This window comes from Gracilinanus agilis, chromosome 3 (genome assembly GCF_016433145.1).
Source record: "Gracilinanus agilis isolate LMUSP501 chromosome 3, AgileGrace, whole genome shotgun sequence".
Taxonomy (NCBI): domain Eukaryota; kingdom Metazoa; phylum Chordata; class Mammalia; order Didelphimorphia; family Didelphidae; genus Gracilinanus; species Gracilinanus agilis.
The window spans coordinates 85780713-85806467 of NC_058132.1; the positions used below are offsets into that span (position 1 = coordinate 85780713).

The following is a 25755-nucleotide window of genomic DNA, read 5'->3' on the forward strand; positions in this document are numbered from 1 at the left end:
CTGGATCGGGAGAACCGCTCGCATTACACGCTGCGGCTGGAAGCGTACGACGGCGGGGCCCCCCCGCGGCGGGCCCAGGCCCTGCTGGACGTGACTCTGGTGGACATCAATGACCACGCACCTGCCTTCAACCAGAGCCGCTACCGGGCCGTGGTGTCGGAGAGCCTGGCCCCGGGGAGCCCCGTCCTGCAGGTGTTTGCCGCCGACGCCGACGCCGGGGCCAACGGGGCCGTGACCTACGAGATCAATCGGCGCCAGAGCGACGGCGACGGCCCCTTCTCCATCGACGCCCGCACCGGGCTGCTGCGGCTCGAGCGGCCGCTGGACTTTGAGCAGAGGCGCGTGCACGAGCTGGTGGTGCAGGCCCGGGATGGCGGCGCCCACCCCGAGGTGGGCTCGGCGTTCGTCACGGTGCACGTGCGTGACTCCAACGACAACCAGCCCACCATGACCATCATCTTCCTCAGCGAGGACGGCTCCCCTCGCGTGTCCGAGGGTGCCCAGCCCGGCCAGCTCGTGGCTCGCATCTCGGTGTCGGACCCCGACGACGGCGACTACGCGCATGTCAACGTCTCTCTGGAGGGTGGCGACGGGAAGTTTGCGCTGACCACCCAGGACAGCGTGATCTATCTGGTGTGCGTGGCCCGGCGGCTGGACCGAGAGGAGCGAGATGCCTACGAGCTGCGGGTCACGGCCACCGACGCCGGCACCCCTCCGCTGCGCGCCGAGGCCGCCTTCGTCCTGCACGTCACTGACGTCAATGACAACGCACCCGTCTTCGAGCGCCCGCTCTACCAGCCCGAGCCTCTCCCGGAAGTGGTGCTCCCGGGCAGCTTCGTGACCCGAGTCGCTGCCCGGGACCCTGACCAGGGCCCCAATGGCCACGTGGCCTACAGCATCATGCCTGGGACCCATGCTCAGTGGTTCGCCATTGACGCCGTGACAGGAGTCATTACCACGGCCGCCCCGCTGGACTACGAGCTTGAGCCACGGCCGCAGCTCACGGTGCTGGCCACCGACGGGGGACAGCCTGCCTTGTCTTCAACAGCAGTGGTCAGCGTGGTCCTGCAAGATGTGAACGACAATGAGCCCGTGTTCAAGAGGACCTTTTACAACGCCTCCCTCCCTGAGGGCACAGCCCCTGGCACTTGCTTCCTACAGGTGGGGCCTAGAAACTTGGGGAGCCACACGGGGAATCCGAAGGAAGGATGTGTGGCAGGAGGGGAGGCACAGTGGGAATAAAGTGGCGCAGACCCGATGGTCAAAAAAGGGTGGGCACTGACGGAACTAAGTTAACAATTGCCAGGGGGGCAGAGGAGAAAATAATTCTTTCTGCATCTTTAGCCTGCTCAGGACCCCCTTCCTTTTACCTACTTCTTCAAGTCTATTCCATAACCATTCATTAAGTATATCCTAGCGGCCATTAGGTAGCACGAGATGGATAGAGCACTAAGTCTGGAGTCAGGAGGACTTGGGTTCAAATTTGGCCTCAGATACTACCTAGTGGTGTAACTCTGGGCAAATCACTTAACCCTAGTTGCTTAGTCCTTATGACTCTTCCACTTTAGAATTGCTACTTAGGGGTTAAAAAAAAAAAAAAAGTAAGTTTATCCTGTGAGCTAGATAGATACTCTGTGACATGCTGGTGATACAAAGAAAAAAGCAAACTGGTCATTGTTTCTTATCAGTAAATATAGGTTATTTGAGAAGGGAGATAGACCTGGGGTAAGGGTTGTAGACTTGGGGAAGACTTCACGGAAGGCAAAGGTAGACCCCTGGACTGAGCCACTGAGAAAGATAAGAGTTCTGGGAAGGCTCAAAACAGGAGAGGAAATACCAAGTTGAGAGAACACCTTTTTGTTGGCTGGAAAGTAGAGTATTTAAAAGGGAGTAATTTGAACTGTTTAGAAGGGTCATTTGGAGCCAAAATTGTCATGGCTTGTGTAGATTTTAAAATTAATATTCAATATCTCCAAAGTATAATATTTATAAGGATTTATTAATATTTAACTAGAGAGCTAGAGAAAGCAGGGAGCGCTCACCAAACCCCACTCACATGGAAGAGAGAGCTCGAGAGGTGTTACCGAAAATGTATATACAATCATGTAAAAGATGCAGGTAAACAAATAGGGAAAAAAGGAACCTTGAGACGAGGGGAGAATTTTGGGAGATGAAGTCCAAAGGATATAAAATTTCCACTTACACACCTGTAAATGCCAGGCTAAGGATTGTGTTTCGAATCCTAGAGACAACAGGATCGACTAAAGGTATTTGAGCAAGAGAGTAACTTGGTAGGAACTCGGCATTAGGAAGATTTTGTCAGTGGTGGTGAGGGTAGTTTGGAGAGGGGAATGGGAGCAGGAAGTCTAATAAGGAGATTGTGACAGTAGCCCAGACAAGAGGTGACACATTAGGGCTGTGTTGGTGAAGTATTGGCACGCATGCTGAGCTGGCATGGGGGAGTTGCTCCATTATCCCTCTTCCCAGTGCCTAAGGATATTTTTCACATGCCCCATCCCTCTGCCCAGCCACCCAAAGCAAGCATTTCACTCCCTGTGGGGCTAATGCAGGGGGGCTCGCAGACAGCTTGAAGGTACAGTTTGAGCAGAGAAAGAGAAGGGAGTCCAGGACAGAATAAGAGCATCTGAGTGGTTAGATAGGTGAACAGAGAACCAGAATAGAGGGGACTTTTGTAATTCTAGGAAAAAAGGTATGATTATTGGACTTGGAGTCAGAGGATCTGAATTTTGAATCCAAGCTCTGCCATGTATGAACTGTGTTACCTTGAGCAAGTCACTTGACCTCTGGCCTCAGTTTCCCCATCTGTAAAATGAAAGGTTTGAACTGGATGACCTCTAGGCCCCTTTCAGTTCTAAATCCTGTGATCCCATGATTATGTTCAGGAGAAGATTATTGACAGTGTCAAAAGCAGAAGTTAGGTCAAATAGGATGAGGACAAAGAAGAAGCCATGAGATTTAGCAGATAAGGGATTATAATTATTTGAGAAAGCAGTTTCAAAGTCAAAAGCATGAATGAGAATGTGAAGTAGAGACTGAGGTCAGGGAAGCAGAGCCCAGGCCATATTGTAGAGAAATAGATCTCAATTGGCATTAAGGAAAACCTTCCTACTAGAGCTGTTGTCTCAGGGGGTAATGAGCTCTGCATCCCTAGAGATCTTTAAGCAAAGGCTGACCAACCACTTGTTAGGAATATTGGAGAAAATATTCTTGTTCCAGTATACATTAGACTAGATATTATCTGAAGTTCCTTCCATCTTGGAGGTGCTGGGATCCTGATTTCATTAAAATATTATTACAATTCAAGAGATAATGAAAGACAACTAGAATGGCACCTATGGAAAGAGAGATAAAGGGGCTGATAATATCCAGCATTTATGTTGCACTTTAAGGTTTACAAGGCACATCTTAAACATTGCCTCAATTGAGCCTCAACAACCCTGAGTGAAAGGTACTGATAAATATCCCCACTTCATAGATGAGGAAACTGAGGCCAAGAGAAGTTAACTGACTTGCCTAGAATCACATAACTCAGTGATGGTGTACCTTTTAGAGACTGAGTGCCCAAATTGCAACCCTCATACTGCATTTGAGCTCCCTAGACAGGGAAAGGAAGAAGCTCTCCCATTGGGCTGCTGGGCAGAGGGGTGGGTGATGTGAGAAATGTCCTGGGGTGTGCGTGGAGAGAAGGAGGAGAACAGCCCCCTCCAACATGCTCTAGCACATGCACCATAGATTCACCAACACAGGCATAGCCAATAAGTGGCTGAGGCAGGGTTTAAATTCAGGTCCTTTTTGACTCTAAATCTAGCACATTCCCCACTTTGCTACCACCTCTCTAATCTCTAGCTGATGCTAGACATATTGCAGACGATAAAGATGGGCTTGGAGACTGGTTGGCTGTGAGGAACAAAGATGGGGGAGGAGGGGACTCTGGGAAGATGGTTTGAAAGAAACAGGGAAGGTGGAGAGGCTAACAGAGATCAGTTCTCTTTGGGTCTTGGCAGAACATTCAAATAGAAGAAGAAGATAGCCAGCTGGATCACTAGACATGGAGCTAGGGGCTTCCAAGACCTGGTTCTTTCCCATGCCTTACCTGGACCTGGTGCTTCCCATGCCTTACATAGACCATCAATAGCCGCTGGCACATATAGTAGGGCTCTAGGTGGTGCTGTGGAAAGACTGTAGAATTGGGAGTCAGAAAGGCATGATTTCTTTCTTTTTTCAAACCTTTACCTTCTGCTTTAGCATCGATACAAGTATCAATTCTAAGACTGTAGAACCGTAAGGGCTAGGCAATTAGGGCTAAATGACTTGCCCAGGATCACACATCTAGGAAGTACCTGAATCCAGATTTGAACCCAGGACCTCCAAACCTGGTGCTTTATCACTGAGCCACCCAGCTGCACCAAGGCATGATTTAAATCCCATCTTAGATGTTTCCTAGTTATATGACCCATGGACAAGTCATGTCAGCTCGTGTAGTCTCAGTTTCCTCATCTTCAAAATGAGAATAGCAGCACCTCCCAAGGTCACTGAGAGGATCAAATGAGGTGACTTGTAGAAAGCACTTTGCAAACCTTAAAGTTCTATATGTCAGTTGTCACCTCTTGAATTGTAATAATCAAAAATTAATAATAAAAAAGAGGAGGAAAAAAGAGGTAATCAATCCATCAATCAATCTGAGAGCCTTTATCCAGTGCCTTCTAAATGCCAGCCACTGTTGTAGAAGCTGGAAATTCAGAGATGAAAACGAAATAGTCTTTGTCCTCCTCAAGGAGCTTACATTCTATTCCAGGAAACTTGTACATATATTGGGGGAGGCGGGGATGAGGAGAGAGAGAGAGAGAGAGACAGAGACAGAGACAGAGACAGAGACAGAGACAGAGACAGACAGACAGACAGAGAGAGAGAGAGAGAGAGAGAGAGAGAGAGAGAGAGAGAAAGCAAGCAAGCACACTAGGTACACAGTGGATAGCATGTGCTGGGCCTGATACTTAATAACTATATGACGCTAGGCAAATCCCTTAACCCTGTTTGCCTCAGTTTCCTCATCTGAAAACTGAGCTGGGGAAGGAAATGGCAAACTGCTCTAGTAAACCCCAAATTAGTTCATAAAGAGCTCAACATGACCAAACAATATATGTATGTGCATGTATATTCATAATATGTGTATATTCATATATATGCATATAAATTTTTATACTGTAGAAAAAAAAATACCCAGCAGTTTTGAGGCAGAGGCTTTAAAGGAAGATCACTGAGATCAGCTTCTTTACCTTCCTTGAAGAGTTAGTTCAAACCCCCACCTTCTGAAAGAGACCTTTCCCAGTCCCTCCAGCTGCTAATACCTTCCCCTCTGAAATGATGTTATTTCAACCCTGTATGTAACTAGGTATATGTTGTTCACCCCACCCTGCCCTAAAATCCATATTTCTTTGGGGCAGGTAATATTTTTCCTTTTTTCCTTATCATTTAGCACCATACCTTGTATATAGTAAGAAAGCTTACTTAATATTGGTTATTTATTATGCATCTACTGACATAGAATGGGGGGCTCCTAATTTGGGGGAGAAGGTTGATAAGGGCCACAAGGTATTTTTTGATGAGGTAAGTCCAAAATTCTATTTTTCATTCCTGGATTCACTTCCTAATCACTTCTTTTCTTAACTCTCCTCTTGGCTACCTGTACTCCTTCTCAGCTACTCCTTTCACTGACGTCTCATCATCTTCTCAAATGACTGACTCCCCCCTTGATCCTCATAGCCAGTCAGTTTTCAAGCTCTGTTGATTCTTTAGTTTCACTTACATTTAGGTTAAAGTTCTCTCTAGTGCTTCTTGTGACGTCAATATAGCCAGGCCTGCTCTCTTTGAGTTCCTCCAGTCTTTCAAGTTACATCCTCTACTTCATTTTTTGGTGCCTTGTTCAGTTCCCTATCCTACTCCTTTTCTTTTCTTTGAGCTCCTTGTCCCATTGCTAAAGAAAGTTCCTGCATGCCTCCATCCCCCTATTTCCTAACCTGAAGAGGAGAGGCTGGTGCTCAATGGTAACAAGGAGCCTTTGAAAATATAATCTTGAGGCCAGATTCAGAGGAAGATCCAAGTTCAGTGTCTACTAACTCTTGTATTTGTCTTCTTCAATTCAACAAAATGTTATTAAGCATCTACTAGGTGCAGAATGCTGCATGGGGGTAAAGGTGGTAGATTTTGCTAAGAATCAATTTTGACCAGAATTTCTTAACATTTCTTTGGTGTCATGGACTTCTTGAGCAGTCTGGTGAAGCCTATAGATCCTTCTGAAATGATCTATCTATCTATCCATCCATCTATCCACCTATCTATCTATCTATCTATCTATCTATCTATCTATCTATCTATCTATCTATCTATCTATCTATCTCTCTCTCTCTCTCTCTTTTTCTCTCTCTCTCTCTCTCTCTTTTCTCTCTCTCTCTCTCTCTCTCTCTCTATCTATCTATCTATCCATGGATCAATAGATCTATCTATTTAACTATTTTAAAAGCAAGTTCACATCCCTCAGGTTAAGAACCCTTGGTTTAAACCCTCTGTAAGTATTAATTCAGCAGTTGTTACTCTAAATGTGAGATCTTGGTCCAGTGACACACAATTGGAGGAAATTCATCATGCTTGTTTTGACATTTGCACTATGAATGAAACCAGAAGACAAAAGGAAGTCATAGCTAAAGGGAAGGATGGCCTACAGGTTTTCCTTGGGATGATAAATAAAAGAACTAAAAATGTTGATTTTTTTTCCATGGGTTCAAAAAAAACCCAAAACATCATTTAACGAGACATTTTTTCATCCCATATTGCAGAGCTCCTAATGAGCATTGCATTAGATCATCAGGAAGGTAGTTGAATCTTATGTGGCAAGCACTGTGCTAGATGATGGGGATACATAAACAAAAGTGAGTTCTTGAGTTCTTTCTCCCTTTTCTGCCCTCCAAAAGCTTAAATATGTAAAAAATGTAGATAAATACAAAAAAGATAAGGAGATAGAAAGAACTCAGTAAAATATTGGGGATAAAGGGGCAGCCAGATGGCTCAGTGGATTGGGAGCCAGGCCTAGAGACAGGAGATCCTGGGTCCAAGTCTGGCCACAGATGTGCAATACTGGGCAAGTCACTTAACCTCTATTGCCCAACCTTTAACTCTTCTCCGTTGGAACCAATACACAGTACTGATTTTAAGACAGAAAGTAAGGGATTTAAAAAAAAACAAACCTATGGGGATAATCAGCCTGAAAAAGAGAAAACTAGAGGGGGCTCACACATAATACCTGTCTTCAAATGTTGGAAAGACTATCATATGGAAAAGGAATTCAGCTGGCATATCTGTTGCTCAGAGAAGTGATGGGTTCCCTCATACTGGAAGTCTTCAAGCAAAGATTGAATAACTGCCTCCAGTGGTTAAAGCAGGGATGTTTTTCATATATGATTTAGGCTGCTGAAGTCCCTTCCAACTTCCAAATTCTACCCTTCTGTGATTCTGACCCATTCTACTCAGCCTCAGAGGGCAAAACAAGGAGCAAGGGGTAGCAGTTACAGAGGCAGATTTAGGCCTGATGTCAGGAAAAACTTCCTCACAATTAGAAAAATTATTTGCAAAGTAGAATGGGCTGACACAGGATTTGGTGCATTATCCCTCACTAGATATCTTCAGGCAAAGGCAGGATGACTATTTGACAAGTGTGCCTTGGAAGATATTTATATTGAGGTATGGATTGACTAAGAGGCCTTGGTTGTCTCTTCCAACTCAGAGATTTTGTGCTTCTGATAATGAGCAGTGTCATCACCCAAACCATCAAAAACACGTGGAGAGAAAAAATAAGTCTACAGAAAGCTCAGCAAGAGATCCAACCCAGTATTTGTAAAAAGGAATTTTAAGATACCTCAAAGGGCCAAGTGGTGACAATTGATGCAGTGAGCTTTTTTTTTTTGGCAAGAAAATAGAGAAAATAAAATGATAATATCTGCCTATAATTATATATATATGTGTATATATATATGTATGTATTTAAAGTGCATTTGCACAGATAGGAAAAACTAAGTTATTTAAAAAAAACTTTCTTGTGGTAGTTGATGCATCTGGTTTTTCCTTTTAGCATTGTCAAGTCAACAGACATTTATTTAGCACCTATCATGTGACAGGCATTGTCTTAAGCCTTGGGATTGAAGAGAAATAAACAAAGAATAAAACAGTCCTTATTTTCAAAGATCATGTATTCTAATAGAGAAACAGTAATTACATGTAGAGGAATACACAAAGTAAATATAAATGAGCACAAAGTATTGGAATACAAGATAATGTAGGAGGGAGAGCACTAGCAGTTGTGATGATCAGGAAAATGTTCATGAAAAATTGATGCTTAAGCTGCATTTGGAAGAAAAAGAGGAATCCTATGAGGAAGAGGTGAGGAAGAAATCTAAGTAGGAGATGGCCATTAAACAGGTATGGAGATGAGAGATTGAGGCCTGTGGGTGAGGAAGGAAAGGGGAGAAATTAAGCCAGATTATCTCAAGAGCACTTAAGGATGAAACTGGAAGGGGCACAACAAACCAATGAAAAGTGGAAAACATTTGTCAAGAGTTCTATACCAATCTACTGAATCAAAGAAAGTGGAGCCACCACATTTAATCTCTCACAGTCCAATGTACTGTGTGAGGCTGTAGAAATGGTAATAAAAAGTACAAACATGAGAAAGTGACTACCTTAGACCAAGTATGCATAAAGGAAGTCTATGCTGGACAAAATGTTAAGGGTGTTGAAAGATTCATTTTCAAGATATCTGAAGGAAAAGAATACCAAATGTTGTTGGGGGGGAAACCCAGATATTATTACCCCCAAAAGGTACTTGAGGAAATATCAGTAACTTGATTCATAGACCTACTCTCCTATTCTTACAAAATCTATATGATGCATCTACACATGCATCAATGGTATCCTTGATAAAGTTGATAAAGAATACCCATTGTCCAGACTATGACATACAGTTCTATGAACTGCCCCTAGAATTGATCAATTAGGAAGTAGTACAAGAATCTTGGTCAGACTCTGTAAATGGACCCAAAGTTGAGCAGGAAGAGGAGAGCAGACTGGATTATCTTTGGGAAATGCTTTTAACGGCCTTAAACTTCTCTCTGAAACAAAAGTCTGTCTTTGAAATAACTGTTCTTCTAGTGATGATATGTGGCTTTGAGTCAATGAAGAACATATTCTCCAAAGAATTAAAGCCTCAGGTCATTTAGAGGACAATGGAGAAGACACATGTTGGGCCAGAAGAGGCTACAACTTATTACCAATGCTAGATTGTAAACTCCATGAGGGCAGTTTATATTTTTTGTCTTTAAATCCTCAGCCTAGCACAATGCCTCAGCACATAGTAAGACACTAAATCAGTATTTGTTGGTCATAGTTATTTTTTCCATTTAAAAAAATTTTCAGTTATACATGTAGAAACAATTTTTTTTAAACTCTTAACTTCTGTGTATTGACTCATAGGTGGAAGAGTGGTAAGGGTGGGCAATGGGGGTCAAGTGACTTGCCCAGGGTCACACAGCTGGGAAGTGTCTGAGGTCAGATTTGAACCTAGGACCTCCTGTCTCTAGGCCTGACTCTTAATCCACTGAGCTACCTAGCTGCCCCGAGACAATTTTTGACAATTGTTTTTTGACATTTTAAAATTTGGGTTTTCTCCCTCTCCCCCCTCCCCCAACTCCCTGAGGTGGTGAATAGTCTGATATAGATTATACCCATTTTTTCAGATCTTTCTTTGTCAACTTGTTTTTCCCTGTATGGATGGATGACTGAAGAGGTATACAAAAGAAATGGTGTAAAAGAGAGCATCAGAGAGCTCATTGGATCATGTATTCACAGCTGAAAGGGATCTTAAAGGATCGAGGGTACAACCCCCTCAATTTACAGATTGAGGGAATTGAGGCATAGAGGTTAAGTGACTTACTCAGGATCACCAGTTGGTAAGTATCTGAGGCAAGATTTAACCATAGGGTTTCCTGACTCCCAAGTCCAGTGCCTTAACTGCTATTATATGACATTGCCCCTTGATGTATGACAAGTATAGAATGAAGCATTGTAATTACTGTAGAGTTTCATGAGCCCTTATGTTTATTTTGCTTAATTCTTATTGATTACAAAGGAAGGTTCTATTCAATCTATCATTCAGTCAGCAAGGAGGAAGTGGGGAGTCACTGGAAAGTAAATTATATGTATTTTTTTAAAGAGAGAGAGGGAGAGGAAGAGAGAACATCAACAAAATACTTAAAAAAAAAAAGAAAGAAATTAAAAGAGAGATGTATAATCCGAAAAGAAGGTGGACCAATCAGGAAATGAGTGTAAAGTGTAACTGATAGACATCTATACACTCTCCTGGTGTCCATATGAAGGAGATCTAGAGAAAGGTCTCCAGCACATTGGGTGGACCTCCCATGGAAGATTTAGGATAGGCTGGAGGGGATTGATTGAGGAGCAAATGGGTGACAATGGAGGAAACACCAATGAGATCAGAGCCATTAAGTAAATGGAAATGACTTTTGAGTTGAACTTGAAAAGATAGGAATTACAAGAGAAAGAAAAAGGATGGACTTCCTAGAAAGAGGAAACAAAGTTAGAAAACAAACACAGGTTGAAGAAAGTGTAAGTTAGTAATTTGGCAAACGAAAGGACATAGAGAAGAAAAGAACCCTGGGAGTTATCTACATTTGCCTAGAGGCACTTAGAGAGAGTAGAATGATTGTCACAGTAGTTCTTTGTATAGGGATTTTAATTTGGGAGGAAGTCACTGCCCCCCATATGCAAGCTGTATGGGTCCTAATTGATATATTGTTGGAGGTGGAGATCTCTTTCCACACCTTTTGTGATCTCATCAGCATCTTTAAATTCCGAATTTTTTAATCCAGCCCTAATTAATCTTTCTCCCAACATCTAGCCCCCACCTCTCTCTAAGGATGCCTCCTACTGCCCTGCTCCTACCCAATGGAATTTTAGGTCATCATATCCTACCTATTCTTATTTTGAATCTCTTGAAATCTGCCCTCCCCAAATCTAGGGAGTGTGTCAGATTATGTCTCATTTTCCTCTTTTAGATCAAAAATTCTAAACTGTTGTAGTCACTTCCCTCTGAGGTTTTCATCATTTCCACTCCAATAACTAACTAGTTCCTCCCTGTCGCTGAGGATAAGAGCCAGAATGGCAGTTCCCCTCATTGTTTCCTCTTCCTTTTGAAGTGGAAGGCTATCATTAGGGCAAGCCAAAAAATGATTAGCTGTTTTGGTTTTTGTCAGAGAGAGAGAACCCAGCAGATGTCTAAATATCTGAAGTTCTCTATGATTACTATATTATACATCCATGAAAGTCTTATAATCTATTTTCCAAAGTCCTCCATCTGTTTCCCTTTTCTGTCTAGGTGGTCTTTTGCACTCCCTGCAAGTATGTCCTTCCAGTCATATTTCATTCATGGGTTCCATCCCATCAAGTCCTGTGTGGTCAAATCTCCTCCTTTTGTAGAGTGTCTTATTCCTCTTGCTTGCTACCCATATCCTCTGCATTTGTGTCTGTACATATGAAGATAGGGCTTCTACTGCCAGCTACCTTCTTTGCTTTTGTCTCCTGTCTTCTGGGCTTCTCCACTGCTCTTCTTCCCTCATTGTAGGCACTCTTTTTGTTATTGAGTTTTGTAGATGTAGATAGGCAATTTCCTTTCTCTTTTTTTTTTTCAAGTTTAAAGTCTATATGATTATGTTTGCCAGATTCCACAGAGTTCACTCCTGGTCAAAGATACAACATTACGATATTTTAAATCTTGGCACCAACACTAGATCTCTGATTCTCCTTTTCTTTCTCCCTCTTCAAAATATGTTGTATTTACTTTACTGTTTACATGTCATATATTTCTGTAGAATGCAAGCTCTCTGATGGAAGATATGATGTTTTTCATCATTGTGTAGAGGGTGGTTATGGCCTATGAGATTGCTGAAGGTAGTATCCCCCTCACATGGATATTGGAGAAGCAAAGACAGATGGGTAAGCATTAGTCCCTGTGTGCTTTCTAGGAAGAAATGCTCTGGAATAGCTAAAGTACAGTCATAGCATAGGCCACCAAGGGGCACTCCAAGCTTGGGCTACCATAGGATCAGAGCTCAAAAACTAAAAGAGACCATAAGAGCCACCTGATCCAACCTCCACATTTTACAGATGAAGAACCTGAGGCCCGAGGAAGTGAAATTACTTGCCCAAAGGCTCACAGTTAGTTAGCATCAGACGTTGGATATAACACCAGATCCTTTGATTGTTGGACCCGGTGATTGCCAGGCTATACTAGGCTGCCTCTTCCTTTCATTTTTTGAAGGTTTAAGCTGCCACTTTGGATCTTTGGGCTAATATCAGGAAGCATTTACATTTTCCCAGTATCTCCAATCTAAAGTCACAATTCTAAACCCCTTCCCAACTTTGGACGTCTCAGAAGGAAATCAATATTATCATTAGAATTGAGAATGATATTGAATAATAATAATAATTTACTATTATTACTATTATGCTCCTAGCCTCTCCTTTTTCTGATCAATATCTGAATAATCAGTACTCTCTCCATTCCCAGTCTTAAGCCAAGGATTCCCAGAGTGCTTGAGGGTGCTTTTAAGGAAGCCTCGTCCTATATTTTGTTTTCTAAGACAATAACAGATGATAGATGGGTTCGAAACTTGCTGGATGATCCAAAGAATCAGGTGAAATGGACCAAATATCTACTTAGGGAAAGGTCTTCTCAGAGGTTTTTCCTTTGTCCTGATAAGCATTTTCCTTTGTTCTGATAAGCATTTACATCAGTGACTTGAATGAAGACATGATTAGGAATAAAGGAATGAGGGGCAGCTAGGTAGCACAGTGAATAGAGTAATATGCCTGGAATTGGGAGGACCTAGGTTCAAATTTGACTTCAGATACTTCCTACTTTGGACAAGTCTCTTAACCCCAGTTCCCTAGTCCTTGCTGCTCTTCTGTCTTAGAATTTCATACTACAGAAGGTAAAGGGTTTTTTAAAAAAAATAGAATAAAAGAATGCTTAATCAAATTAGTAGATGACACTATTTGGGAGGGATTAGATGACAGTCAGGTCCTAAATGGGGAAAGAGAATAAATAGCCTCACCAGTGTCCATGCTATTCTAGTTCACTGGGCTAGCATTCCATCAGACAATTCAAGGTCAGAGGCATCTCACTCATTCTTCTCTCATGGATGACTGCTTACCATCCCATCCTCCCTCCCCAAACCTCTGCTCAGCTCCCTGCTTCTCTACCTTCTTCTCTCATCTCTACCTTCTTCTCCAGCCAAGCTCTGACCCCCAGATGCTTGAAGTTAGGGGGTAATTTAGGCAAAACAACTCCTATCCTATATATCCCTGGCTCAAGCATATGGCATGTGCTTGTTTCTCTGCAGAATGGTAACAAAAAGGAGTCTAGTCTCTTGGCTTTAACCATAAGACAATTAATGATTCCTTGTGACAGACTTGTCAGGCTCACTGTTCTAGGTAATTTCTCTTGAATTTCTAGTCCCCAGCTGACACTGTCGAGTTTAGAAACTGAAAGAGCATGTAGTAGAAAAGAGAAGTCTTCGAAAGCAAATGCCACATGACTATCCCCAGATCCAGCAATGGGACTTTGAATGTAATATCAGTTCTGAAAACTTGTTTGTTTCTACTTGATTTTTTTAAACTTTCTCTTCCCTTTTATAATAGAGTTCATTCTAGATTGAAAAAGGAGCTTAAATGTCATCTAGTCTAGCTTCCCCATCCTGTGCAAATTGGCATTCCACAAAAGGAATCATTTGGCCTCTGCTAAATAGCCTAAAGTGGGGGGCAGCTAGGTGGCTCAACGGTTTGATAGCCAGTCCTAGACTAGGAAGTCCTGAGTTCAAATGGGGCCTCAGTCACTTCTTACCTGTGTGATCCTGGACAAGTGACTTAACCCCCATTGCTTAGCCCTTACCACTCTTTTGCCTTGGAACCAATACACACTATTAATTATGAGATGGAAAGTTAGGGATGAAAAAATAAAAGCCTATAGCAGGCAGGCAAGGAATCATCACCACCTGAGGCACACAATTTCACTTTGGAATCCCTATGATTGTTAGGAAGCTTTTCTTTAAGTTAAACCTACATTTGGCTTCTTTGCAGTTCTATTCACTGATTCTAGTTCTTTCCTCTGGAACCAATCAAAATGATTATGATACCTTTTCTATGTGACAGGTCTTCAAATATTTGAAGGAAGTTTTTGAGAACTGTCCCTCTCCCTGCCTTCTGTACACTAAAAAACCTTATTTCTTTCAGCCTTTCTTCAAACTGTTTGTCTTCTAAAGGAAGGAAGGAAGATAGGGAGGGAGGAAGATAGGGAGGAAGGAAGGGAGAAAGGAAGGAAGGAAGGAAGGAAAGAAGGAAGGAAAGAAGAAAGGAAGGAAGGAAGGAAGGAAGGAAGGAAGGAAGGAAGGAAGGAAGGAAGGAAGGAAGGAAAGAAAAAAAACATTTTTGAGTGTCTACCATATTCCGGGCACTGTGCTAAACCTTTTATAAATACCTTATTTGATACAACAACCCTGGGACGTAGGTAGATTTGTAGTCAGTTAAAATATCTGTAGTATTTTTCATATTAACTATTGTCTAGCCATGCCTTTCCCTTCCATACTTGCATGGTTGAGTTTTTAACCTGATTGCAAGTCTTTACATTTATCTCTATTAGAAACAGCTAAGTAGTGTGATAGATAGAGAGTTGGACATGGAATCCAGAACCTTTGCTGTGTGACATTCTGGGCAAGTCACATAATTTGTCTACTTCAGTTTCCTCATCTGTAAAATGAGAATAATGATAGCGTGGCCGGGGATGGTCAGGGAAGTCTGACGGCCACAGCCACCGTGCGGGTGAGCGTGCGTGACAGGAACAACCATGGCCCTCGCCTCACCGAAGAGCCCACCTTCCTGGCTGTGGCTGAAAAGTTGTAAAATACTGTGCAAACTTAAGGCAATATATAAATTCTAGCTATATTTACAGTTATCAAATTTTATTTAATGAGATCCAGGCCATCTTTCTAGCCTATGGAGGTCTTTTTAGATCTTGACTATCATCAAACATGTTTTCCAACTATGAGTCACTTGCCTAGTTGATGAACATAACATTTGTGCCTAAGTCATTGATAAAACTGTCAAGCAGACTATGTTTTCAAAGTCACATCCCTGGTGTACTGAGAATTCTATTAGAAACCTTGCACTAGGTTGACATCTGTCTATTAATGACTCTGGATCAAGTCATCACTTCCCCAGTAGATACTAATGTGTCCTAGGAATCACACTGCTTTAGCAGATTGATCCAAAAAACAGTTTGTGAGGAGAGGCCAGTGCCTGCCAGAGCCTGGAAAATCTTAGATCTCCATTAGAAGCTTCCCTTCTAATTTAACCGACTGATCTGTAGCACAGTGCTTCCATTCTTTGGGAACGTGTTGACCTTGCCCCTACCCTCTCCTCTATCCAGGAAACTGGGAATCATTTCTGGCACATGCCCTGAAACTAATGTCCAAGGGATAGAGATGGAAAATTTCTAGGTGATGGCATAGTTAGATGGGTTTAAAATTTAATGTCTTGGGGCAGCTGGGTAGCTCAGTGGAGTGAGAGTCAGGCCTAGAGACAGGAGGTCCTAGGTTCAAACCAGGCCTCAGCCACTTCCCAGCTGTGTGACCCTGGGCAAGTCACTTGACCCCCATTGCCCACCCTTACCAATCTTCCACCTATGAGACAATACACCAAAGTACAAGGGTTTAAAAAAAAATAATGTCTTAGCCCAAAGAATAAAATATCAACTCAGAAAGAGAAGTCTTGAGAAAGAGTGCCATAAAGGTTCATCTCTTGCCCTATTCTCTTCAACATTTAGATGACATCATGGATAGGAAGAATGTTTAATCATATTTGGGAATGAAGCAAGCCTGTGAGGGATAGCTGGGGTACAAATGAGATAATGGATTTAAAGCACTTTGCAAACCTTAAAGTGCTATAGGAACACCCCAGGTATCTTTAGTATTATTATTAGCCTACATAACCAAGCCTCCAGCCTGGTATAACTTCATTTCCTAAGCCTTCTGCTGCACTCCTGCTGAGGTTAAGCAATGTTTATAGAACAGTACAGGGTTGTAGAGTAAATATTTAATAACTAAGGTCTCTCCACACACACACAGACATTCTAAGTTTAATATGCATTATTAACACTTTATTAAGCCTAAATAATCATGAAAACAATAAATCAAGCCTTGATTTGTAGCTATTTCTAAGATGTAAATGCTCACGATAAAATTTAACCATTGGCTCTAGTTAGAGCTGCCTCTAGCACACTGCTGAATACATGTAAAGACACGCATTTAGGTTCAAAATATTAGCTGAATAAATTAAGGATAGGGTAGTCATAGCCAGAGGAATTCACATAAAAGACCTGAAGATTCGAGTGGACTTCAGACTCCATGTGATTCAATAAACAAAAATGTGAATAAGCTGTGTGACCCTGGGCAAGTCACTTGACCCCCATTGCCCATCCTTACCCCTCTTCCACCAAGAAGCCAATACACAGAAGTTAAGGGTTTAAAAAAAATGTGAATAAGATCCTAGGTTGTGTTGTGAGGCATAATGACAGAACCTGGAAGGTGAACGCACTGCTGTCCTCTGCCTTGGTCAGAAGGGGAAGAGAATAAATATTTATTAAGCACCTATTATGTGCTGGCACTGTGCTAAGCACACATCTTTGGTCAGGTTTGGGCACTGCCCTTTAGGAAGAGTATTGATAAGCTAGAGCATGGTTCAAAAGAGGGCAACCAAGATGGTGAGAGGGTTAGAACCTATGTCATATAAGGATTTGCAGAAGGAGCTGGAGAGAGAAGGCTAGGGGTTGAGGAGAGAAAGAAAGGAAGAAATAGCTCTCTTCAAGATTTGAAGGACTGATACAAAAGGAGGAATTGAACTTGTTCTCTTCAGTTCTAGAACTAAGGAATGGGTAGAAGTTTCAAAGAGAAAGATTTAAGTTTAAATGTAAGGAAAATTTTCCTACTGATTATGGATATCCAAAAGTGAAAATGGTTGCCTTAAGAGGGAATAGGCTCTCCCTCATTAGAGGTCTTCATGTAGAATCTGAATGACCATTTATTGGGAGATATTTATTGTCATTGTCATCATTATCTACATTTTTTAAATTAAAAAAATTTTTTTAGCTAACAAAAATCAAATTTTTGTTTCTTGCCATCTCTCCCCATCATTTAAAAAGAAAGAAAAATAAAGCAGTTGTAACAAATATATATAGATAAGCAAAAGCAAATGCTCACATTGGACTGTGTTTTAAAAACATATCTTCTTATACTCCCCTAATCCATCACCTCTCCAATGTCAAAAATCAACAAGCGTTTGCATGCTTCATCATGAGATGAATCGTGGTTGGTCAGTGTATTGATCAGAGTTCTCTTAAGTCAGTTTATTTGATTTACAATGTTGTTAATGTAGTTGTTCTCCTGGTTCTGCTCTCTTCACTCAAGTCTTCTGTTTTGGGAGGAATGGCATTTTAGAGAGAATTGCTTCTCAGATGCAAACTTGACTTAATGCTCTGAGACTCCATCTATCTCTGAGGGTTTTGATTCCTCTTCTCTTTCAAATGGCTACTTACCTTAACTTTAGGTTTGAAAACCTTGTCTAGTCCCTCTACCTCTGGGCCAGGGAATCAAGAAACCCTAACCTTTGTATCCTTAATTCAGTCAAAGTTGGGGTTAAAATAACTTCGCTGAATAATTAAGGGAAAATCTAACAAATCAAGAAATGTGCAGCCCTTAAGATTCCTGATCATGTGGGCATGGGGTACCATCTTTTTATTCCGGGTCTGTTTTCATCTGAGCAGCTTGCCCTCCTCTTGGTAGAAGTTAGGGGGAAGCAGATGAGGGGAGAGGGTTTTTGGAGGTTGGGATACAGATCATATGAAGAAGGATATGTGTTGTCATGGCTTCAGATGCCCTAGCTCTCTTTAGGGGTGCCGTTGGTTGGGCATGGGCATAGGAGGAGACAAGACAACAGAAAAACCTTCAAGAAAGTCATATTTACCCACACACACACAGGTGACTGCTACAGATGCAGACAGCGGCCCCTTTGGACTCCTTTCCTACTCTTTGGGAGCCGGGCTTAGCTCCATAGGTCCTCCGCCATTCCAGATTGATTCCCTCACTGGAGAGGTGTGCACATCCCGAAGCCTCGACCGTGATCAAGGACCCCCCAGCTTCGACTTCACTGTCACTGCTGTGGATGGGGTAAGGAGAAAAGGCAGGGAGGGGCATTTTCCCTGGCAGGGGACCAAACCTGCTCTGAGCATATCTTCAGCTCACTTTCTCACTCTCCTATTCTTTCCAGGGTGGCTTGAAGTCACTTGTGTATGTCAAGGTATTTGTGTCAGATGAGAATGACAACCGGCCTGAATTCTACCCAAGGATATATGCAGCCAGTGTGAGCACCCAAAGCCCACCAGGTACGGCTGTGCTGAGGGTCAGTGCACATGACCCTGACCAGGGTCCCCACGGCACCCTCACCTACCGCATCCTAGCTGGGAACAGCCCACCACTCTTCGCTCTGGACAAGGACTCAGGTAAGAGACCAGCACCCTGGCATCCCAAAACTTTCTTAACTCCCCAGGCCCTGAGACTTCCTAGGTTGCTGCCTATGATCATCCCATCCACTTGATCTATTTGGGACCACCTCCTGTTATTGGGATTCCCTAGGCCACCCCAAGGCCCTCTCCTTACTTCCCCAGTACATGCCTTGGCCGCCTCACTCCCAGCTTCATTTCCCATCCCTGGTACAATGTCCTTTGTCCTATGCCTTATGCTTTCTCTTATTTATGCTCTATTTTTGTTCCATGTTTATGCCCTGTGCCCTAAGTCTTTGATCTCATGCCTTACGCTTTTTCTTGTTTCCCATGCCATGCCCCCTTGCTATGTCCTCTGTAAAATGGTGCATGATCTTTGTCTTTTGCCTCCAAATCTTGTGCTCTGGGCATTATGTTGTATGTTGTGTTCTCTCTATTCCTGTTGTTCTCCCTTTCTGTTTCCAGGGCTAGTGTCCGTGGCCTGGCCTCTTACTGGACGGGCTGACTCTGTGCAGCAGCTGGAGATTGGAGTCCAGGATGCTGGTGGCCTTCGAGCTGAGCCCAACGCCCAGGTCAACATCAGCATCATCTCTGGGCCTCTTGCACCTCCAGTCTTTGAGCAAGCACAATATGTCTTCTCTGTGCTTGAGGATGTGCCTCTGGGAACCAATGTGGGCACCATACGGGCACGCCACCCCCCAGGTAAAACATACCCCTCGATGCCACCCTCATACACTTAGACATATGTACTTAACTTCCCCCCATTACTTGGTAATATAGTTACCTACTCACACACACACACTCACATTTATCCTGCATCAGTCAAATCCACAAGCATTGATTGAAGTGCCCATATAATAGCTAACATTTATTTAGGGCTTTGAGGTTTGCAAAATAGTTTACAGAAATTACTTTGCTTGAACCTTAAAACAACCTTGGGTGGAGGGACAGGTGCTAATATCATCCCCACTTCACAGATGAGGGAACCAAAGCAGGGAGAGATTAGGTGACTTGCCCACTGTCCCATAGGTGTCTGAAGCCGAATTTGAACTCAGGTCTTCCTAACTTCAGATCCAACACTCTGTGCTCTGTGGCAACACCTCACTGGCCTCTAGCCATAGGTCTGTTGGGCACTGCGCTTAGCACTGGCGAGTTAAAGGCAAAAATAAAACAGTCCCTGTCCTCAAAGAGCCTGCATTCTATCAAGAAAAACTACACATTTCCTGTGAGCAAATTCAGGCCATCAACCAAGTAAATACAAAGCAGTTTGGAGAGGGCAGTATTAACTAAGAAAGATCAGGAGAGGCTTCATGGAGGAGGTGGCAAGTAAGCTGGGTTTGGAAGGGAGATAAGGATTCTAGAGGAGGTGCAGATGAGGACTTACAAGCCAGGCACTGGGGACACATAGTCTGGGCAAAGACTTGGAGATGGGAGAAGTGAGGAACAGAGAGCCAACTGCTGGGCTGAACTAGAGAGGGTGAGGTAGTCATCTGTATCAGCCTGGTAAGGAATGCTGGAACGAGATCATGAAGGGTTTTTGATGACCATTGAAAGGGTTTGTATTTTATCCTAGCAGCAAGGAGCCTGGCAGGCCACTAGAGCTTCTTCTTGAGCAAGGGAGTGACAACGGCCAGCCTGTGCTTTAAGAATATCCTTTTGGTGGCTGGGTTTGGAGATGAAGCTGGGGAGAGGAAATGAGGCAGGGAGAAAGATCCAGAGGTCACAGAGACCTGAACCTGAGTGGAAGAAGAAAAGGGGACGGCTCTAAGAGAAGCTGTGGGACTGGAATCAGATGTGGGGAGTAAGGGGGAGAGACTCACCATCTTCGGAGTCCCAGCCTTGCTGCCTCTTCCTGCCAGCCTAGCACATGCAGACAAGCATTCTCATATACCCCTGCCTCCCCCAGTCACACATATATTCATTTCTTTAGCACATTTACACATACTTGAAACTCTTGAGATTCCAGACACATTCACGCAGCCACACGCACTCACACTTACTTTTCTACCCAGATTGGAGTCGCCGTTCTCCTGTGTCTTGCCAGAACCTTGCTCTGGGGGTGGAATGAGCCGGTCTGGAATGAGCCTCTCAGATTCGTCCCTGGCCGTGCCTCTTGCTGTGTGTATCTCCCTCTGACAGCTTCTTCCTCCCTCTGGTAGGCCGCCCAGGCTCTGTGGCCCTCACGCTGTCTGGGGGAGACCCACAGGGCCTCTTCTCCCTGGATGGAGTGTCAGGACTGCTGCGGACACGGCGGCCGCTGGACAGAGAGCGCCTGGGACCGGTGCTGGAGTTGGAGGTGCGTGCGGGCAGTGGGGCTCCCCCAGCCTTTGCCCTGGCCCGAGTTCGAGTGTTGCTGGAGGACGTGAATGACAACGCGCCTGCCTTCCCTTCACCTGCGGACACTGTGTGGCTGCCTCCAGATGCTGGCCCGGGCACACCTGTGTACACGCTGCGGGCATCTGATCCCGACACTGGCACCAACGGCCATGTCACCTTCGCTTTAGTGGCTGGGGGAAAAGGAACATTTGCCGTGGACCCTGCCACAGGCCATGTGCATCTGGTGAGGCCCCTGGGTGGTCTGGCTCACGAGCTAGAGCTGGAGGCGCGTGACGGCGGCTCGCCCCCCCTGACCAGCCGCTTCCTGCTCCGAGTAGCTGTGCAAGAGTCGGGGTCCAGGGCTGGCGCAGGGACCGACGGAGGGGCCGGAGGAGGGCTTCCCAAGTTTGATCAGCCTACCTATGATGTGGAGCTGTCTGAGAGCACGGCCCCAGGCACCAAGTTCCTGCAGGTGCGGGCACAGGGCCCGAAGGGGGGACCCCCCCTATCCTACCACCTGCAGTCAGAGAGGGCGGCCGCAGCCTTTGGCCTGGAGTCACGTAGTGGATGGCTCTGGGTCCGCACGGCCCTGGACCGTGAAGCGTGGGAGGTCTACACATTACCAGTCCTGGCCGTGGCCGGGGATGGTCAGGGAAGTCTGACGGCCACAGCCACCGTGCGGGTGAGCGTGCGTGACAGGAACAACCATGGCCCTCGCCTCACCGAAGAGCCCACCTTCCTGGCTGTGGCTGAGAACCAGCCACCAGGAACCTCAGCGGGCCACATCACAGCCACTGACCGGGACTCGGGCCCCAACGGACACCTCACCTACCACCTGCTACAGCCACCAGAGGAGAGCGGGGCCTTTCACATCCACCCACAGACAGGTAGGATTCCTGAGGTCACTGACCCTGTCTGCAAGCCTAAGCCCTCCGTAGCCGCCCGCAGATCTCGAGACACTGATCTACAGACATGTCAGGCCCCAGGAGCTTCTCATCGCAACTTTGACCCTTCCACATACCCCCAAGGGCAAGTGAAACCCTCAGGAGCCCTTGTCTGACCCCATATTGAATCCAGTTCAAATCATTCCACATCCATGGAGCACCCAGTGGGCCATGCCCCCTTCCCCTGCCCCTGGCCACTTCCATCACTGAGGTCCTAACCCTGACCACAGCCCTCATCGTAGAACCCTCTGAACTCAAAGGAGCCCAAGTGCTCATCTTATCCAGTTCGTATCTGAAAAGGGATCTTCCTTGCAACCATCTCTGAGAACTGGTTATCTTGCTTTGACTTGAAGATGTTTAGAAATAGGAAATAAATCACAAAGAATAGTGTATTCCGCATAGTGGAAGTCTTTAAGTGAAAGCCGAATAACCAATTCTCAGAAATGTAGAAGAAATTTCTTTTCAGTTATACATTGGCAAGTCCCTTCCCATTCCAGTATTGTATGATTCTGTAAATTCACTAACCCCTTAGGGAACTCCTTTTCACTTTTAGACAGCTCTAATCAATAGGAAATTTTCTTTTGTTGAGATGAAATCTTTGTCTCTCCAATCCATCCTCCCTCTCCTTCCACCATAGTTTCTAGTTCAAGCCTTTAGAAGCCCAGCTGGTTCCCCCTTTATGTGAGTACTATTCCAGGATTTTAACTGAAAAGCTTTAATGTCCCCTTCCCAAGTCTTCCCCCACCCACCCCTACATCCACAGTTCCTTTGACAGGTTCTCATATATTTTGGTCTCTAGTCCTCTCACAATTCTGATTGCCCTCTCCTGGACTCCCCCACTCCACCTGATTCTTCACATCTTCATTAAAATGCATTAAACCATATACAATGCTCTAGATGTGGTTTGAGTAGACCAGAATACATAGAACGGAGCTATTACTTCCCTAGACCTTGCCACCAAATCTTTCTTCATACAATCTAAGAACATGTTCACTTTTGATTTAATTTGAGCTTTCATTCAACTAAATCCACAGATTTTTTTTTTCACATGCCCTAGTTTTTTTTTTTACAGTGACTTTCCAAATTCTATACTAATGCAATTGCTTTTTTTTTTTAAACCTAGGTTAGGACTTTATATATTAATCTTTATTAAATTTAATCTTATTAGGTTCTGCCCAATGCTCTAGTATGTTGATTGGATTTTGATTCTATCACCTAATATGTTCACCATCTCTTCTAGTTTTGTGCCATCTACAAATTTGTCCCTGCCTGCCATCTCTATCTTCCTTTCAGTCACTGCTAAAGAGCAAAAGATTGATCCCTGTGGCATTCAAATAAAGACCTTCCTCCAGCCTGACAGACCTATTAATTGCTACTCTTTGGATTCATTCATTCATAAGATCATAGGATTTCGATGTAGAAGGTACCTTAGAGACCATCTGCCCCAACCTCCTTATTTCATAGAAGAGGAAACTGAAGTCCTGGGAGATTAATTGGCTTGCCCAGGCTCATACAGGTAGCTCTGTAAGATTTAAACCCCGGTACTCTGACTCCCCATCGAAGATTCTTCCCTTTATACCGTACTAGAACCAGTTTAAGTCCACTTAATCACTCTGTCATCTATCCTATATTTCTACATGTTGTCTATATTTAATATTTATATAAAAATTAAATTTAATTATTTAATAATATTTTTGTATGATGAGATGTTTTGTAGAATGCTTGGCCAAAATCCAGTTATAGTATGCCTAAATGGTCTTCTCTGCTTTACTTATGTTTATAAACACTAAATATAGTAACCCTGTCAAAAAATGAAATTATATAAATCTGCCATGACCAATTTTAGATTAAGCCATACTGATTCTTATATTACTGCTTTCTTTCTAAATTATTATAAGCCATTCTTTTTATTTCTTCTAGAAATTTACTAGGAATCAAATTCAAACCCTCAGGACTAGCATTTGAGCAACTTGCCATCTTCCTATTTTCACAAACCAGGACAGTGACTCAGCAGTTATGTTTATAAGTTCTCTCAGCCTCTAAGGATGTCTTGGCCTAGTAGTTTATACTCATTAAGGATAGCTAGCCATTTTCATATTTTCTGGCTTTTCAGCTCCCCATTAACCATTTTTCTTCTGTCTTTCCCAGTTCAAAAATCAGTATCCCTGTAAGAAAAAACAGAAGCAAAATGTTTCGCCTTCTGTTTCTTTCATCACCAAAGTTTTAGCTACCCAAGCAAGTGGTCCTGTCCTATTTTTGAACTTTTTGCACTGAATGTTACCTAAATAAATAAATACATTTTTACTTTTTCATGGCATTTATTACCAGCCTTAGCTCATGCTGCGTATCAGTGCCCTGATGGCATTGTTATGGGTTATTCTATTCTTATATTCACTCTGAGTGACTGCTTTTGTTTTCACTGGGAGGTCATATCTTTAAAAAAAAAAATCTAAATTGGGCAATGAGTTTCCTGTTCTTCCTTGTTTTCCTTAGATAGCTCAGTTAGCACGCTGAATAATCATAAACAAATAGCATTCCCCCATCATTCTGAGTCTTGGGCCCCTAGCTTTCTGAACCAAATCATAAGAGCCCTGAGCCCTAACCCTTTAGTTCTCTGGCTTTCTGGCTCCCCCAGACTCTCAAAACTCTGCTTCCCAATTCCCTGATCCCTTGGACTTTTCCTCTTCCAAGGGAAGAGTACCCTTCAACTCTCTGAATGCTGTCTCCATCAAAAACATCGGTCCCAGCCCCATTAGTTATCTCAACTCTGCCCCACTCAAATCCCTGGGCCTAGGCTCTCCAAGTCCCTACAGCCCCTCACTTCTCTTCTCTCTTGCTTTCCCTAGGGGAAGTGACCACACGCCGAAGCCTAGATCGTGAACAGCAGAGCAGCTACCAGCTCCTGGTACAAGTGCAAGATGGCGGTGTTCCTCCTCGAAGCACCACAGGCACAGTGCACATCATGGTTCTGGACCTCAATGACAACAGCCCAACATTCCTACATACCCTGGGAGCAGCTGGTGGGGGGCTTCCTGTGCAGGTGAGATAGAGGTGTTCCTCATACACGAGAGAAGGAGAGGCGCTTCCTCGGAGGGGAAGAGGGATGGGGGCTCCTCATTGAGGGGATGAGGAAGGATCCTCATGAGGCTAAGGAAGGTACTTATGCTGGGCCAAGGAAAAAGGGAAAGGCTCAATGAGCTAAGAAGGGTGGGCTCTGGGTGCTCGATGTCAGAAGATGAGGGGTCCCTGCGTGGTTCTTGTTGGGACCCTAGAGTCAGGGCTGAGCTTGTGTCCATGTCTTATCAGGTGTTGGAAGGCATCCCTCCTGGAACCCTTGTCACACGCCTACAGGCAAAGGACCCAGATGAAGGCGAGAATGGGACGATCCTGTACAGTGTGACAGGTATGAGGGTAGAGCTTGTGGGGACCAAACAGCGTGAAGCTGCAGGGGATTGAGCCGGGTGCCTGAGTCTGAGCCAGGCTGGGGTTTGGGCTGTGTGAATTCTGGGTCTGTAAGCAATATGGTTCCTGGTTCAGGAGAGGCTGAGCCACACCAGACCCAAGCATGAGAGGGTCAGGACGAGCTGTGAGCAAACAGGAGGTCAGCCATGGGGTAAGCAGTAAGCATTTATTAATCACCTCCCATGGGCCAGGCATGCTGATGCGAGCTGGAGGGACAAACATAAAAATGAAACAATCCTGGCTTTTGAGCAGCTTACAACTATTGGGGATAAGGGGGAATTTTCCTATCTATACATATATATGTTTGTATTTGTGTATATATATATATATATATATATA

At 44.0% G+C, this 25755-nt stretch overlaps 1 protein-coding gene across 1 annotated transcript in view; it reads left to right on the forward strand.

Moving 5' to 3' along the window:
- Positions 1-25755, forward strand: part of DCHS1 (dachsous cadherin-related 1) — a gene marked incomplete at its 5' end in the record, with an annotated part of 56843 nt that continues 31088 nt past the window's right edge. The window contains 7 exons of the mRNA XM_044668789.1: positions 1-1161; positions 18174-18362; positions 18463-18694; positions 19160-19396; positions 20854-21897; positions 24801-24994; positions 25261-25357. Of these exons, the coding sequence (XP_044524724.1) occupies positions 1-1161; positions 18174-18362; positions 18463-18694; positions 19160-19396; positions 20854-21897; positions 24801-24994; positions 25261-25357 (3154 nt within the window). The remainder of the gene's footprint in view (positions 1162-18173; positions 18363-18462; positions 18695-19159; positions 19397-20853; positions 21898-24800; positions 24995-25260; positions 25358-25755) is intronic.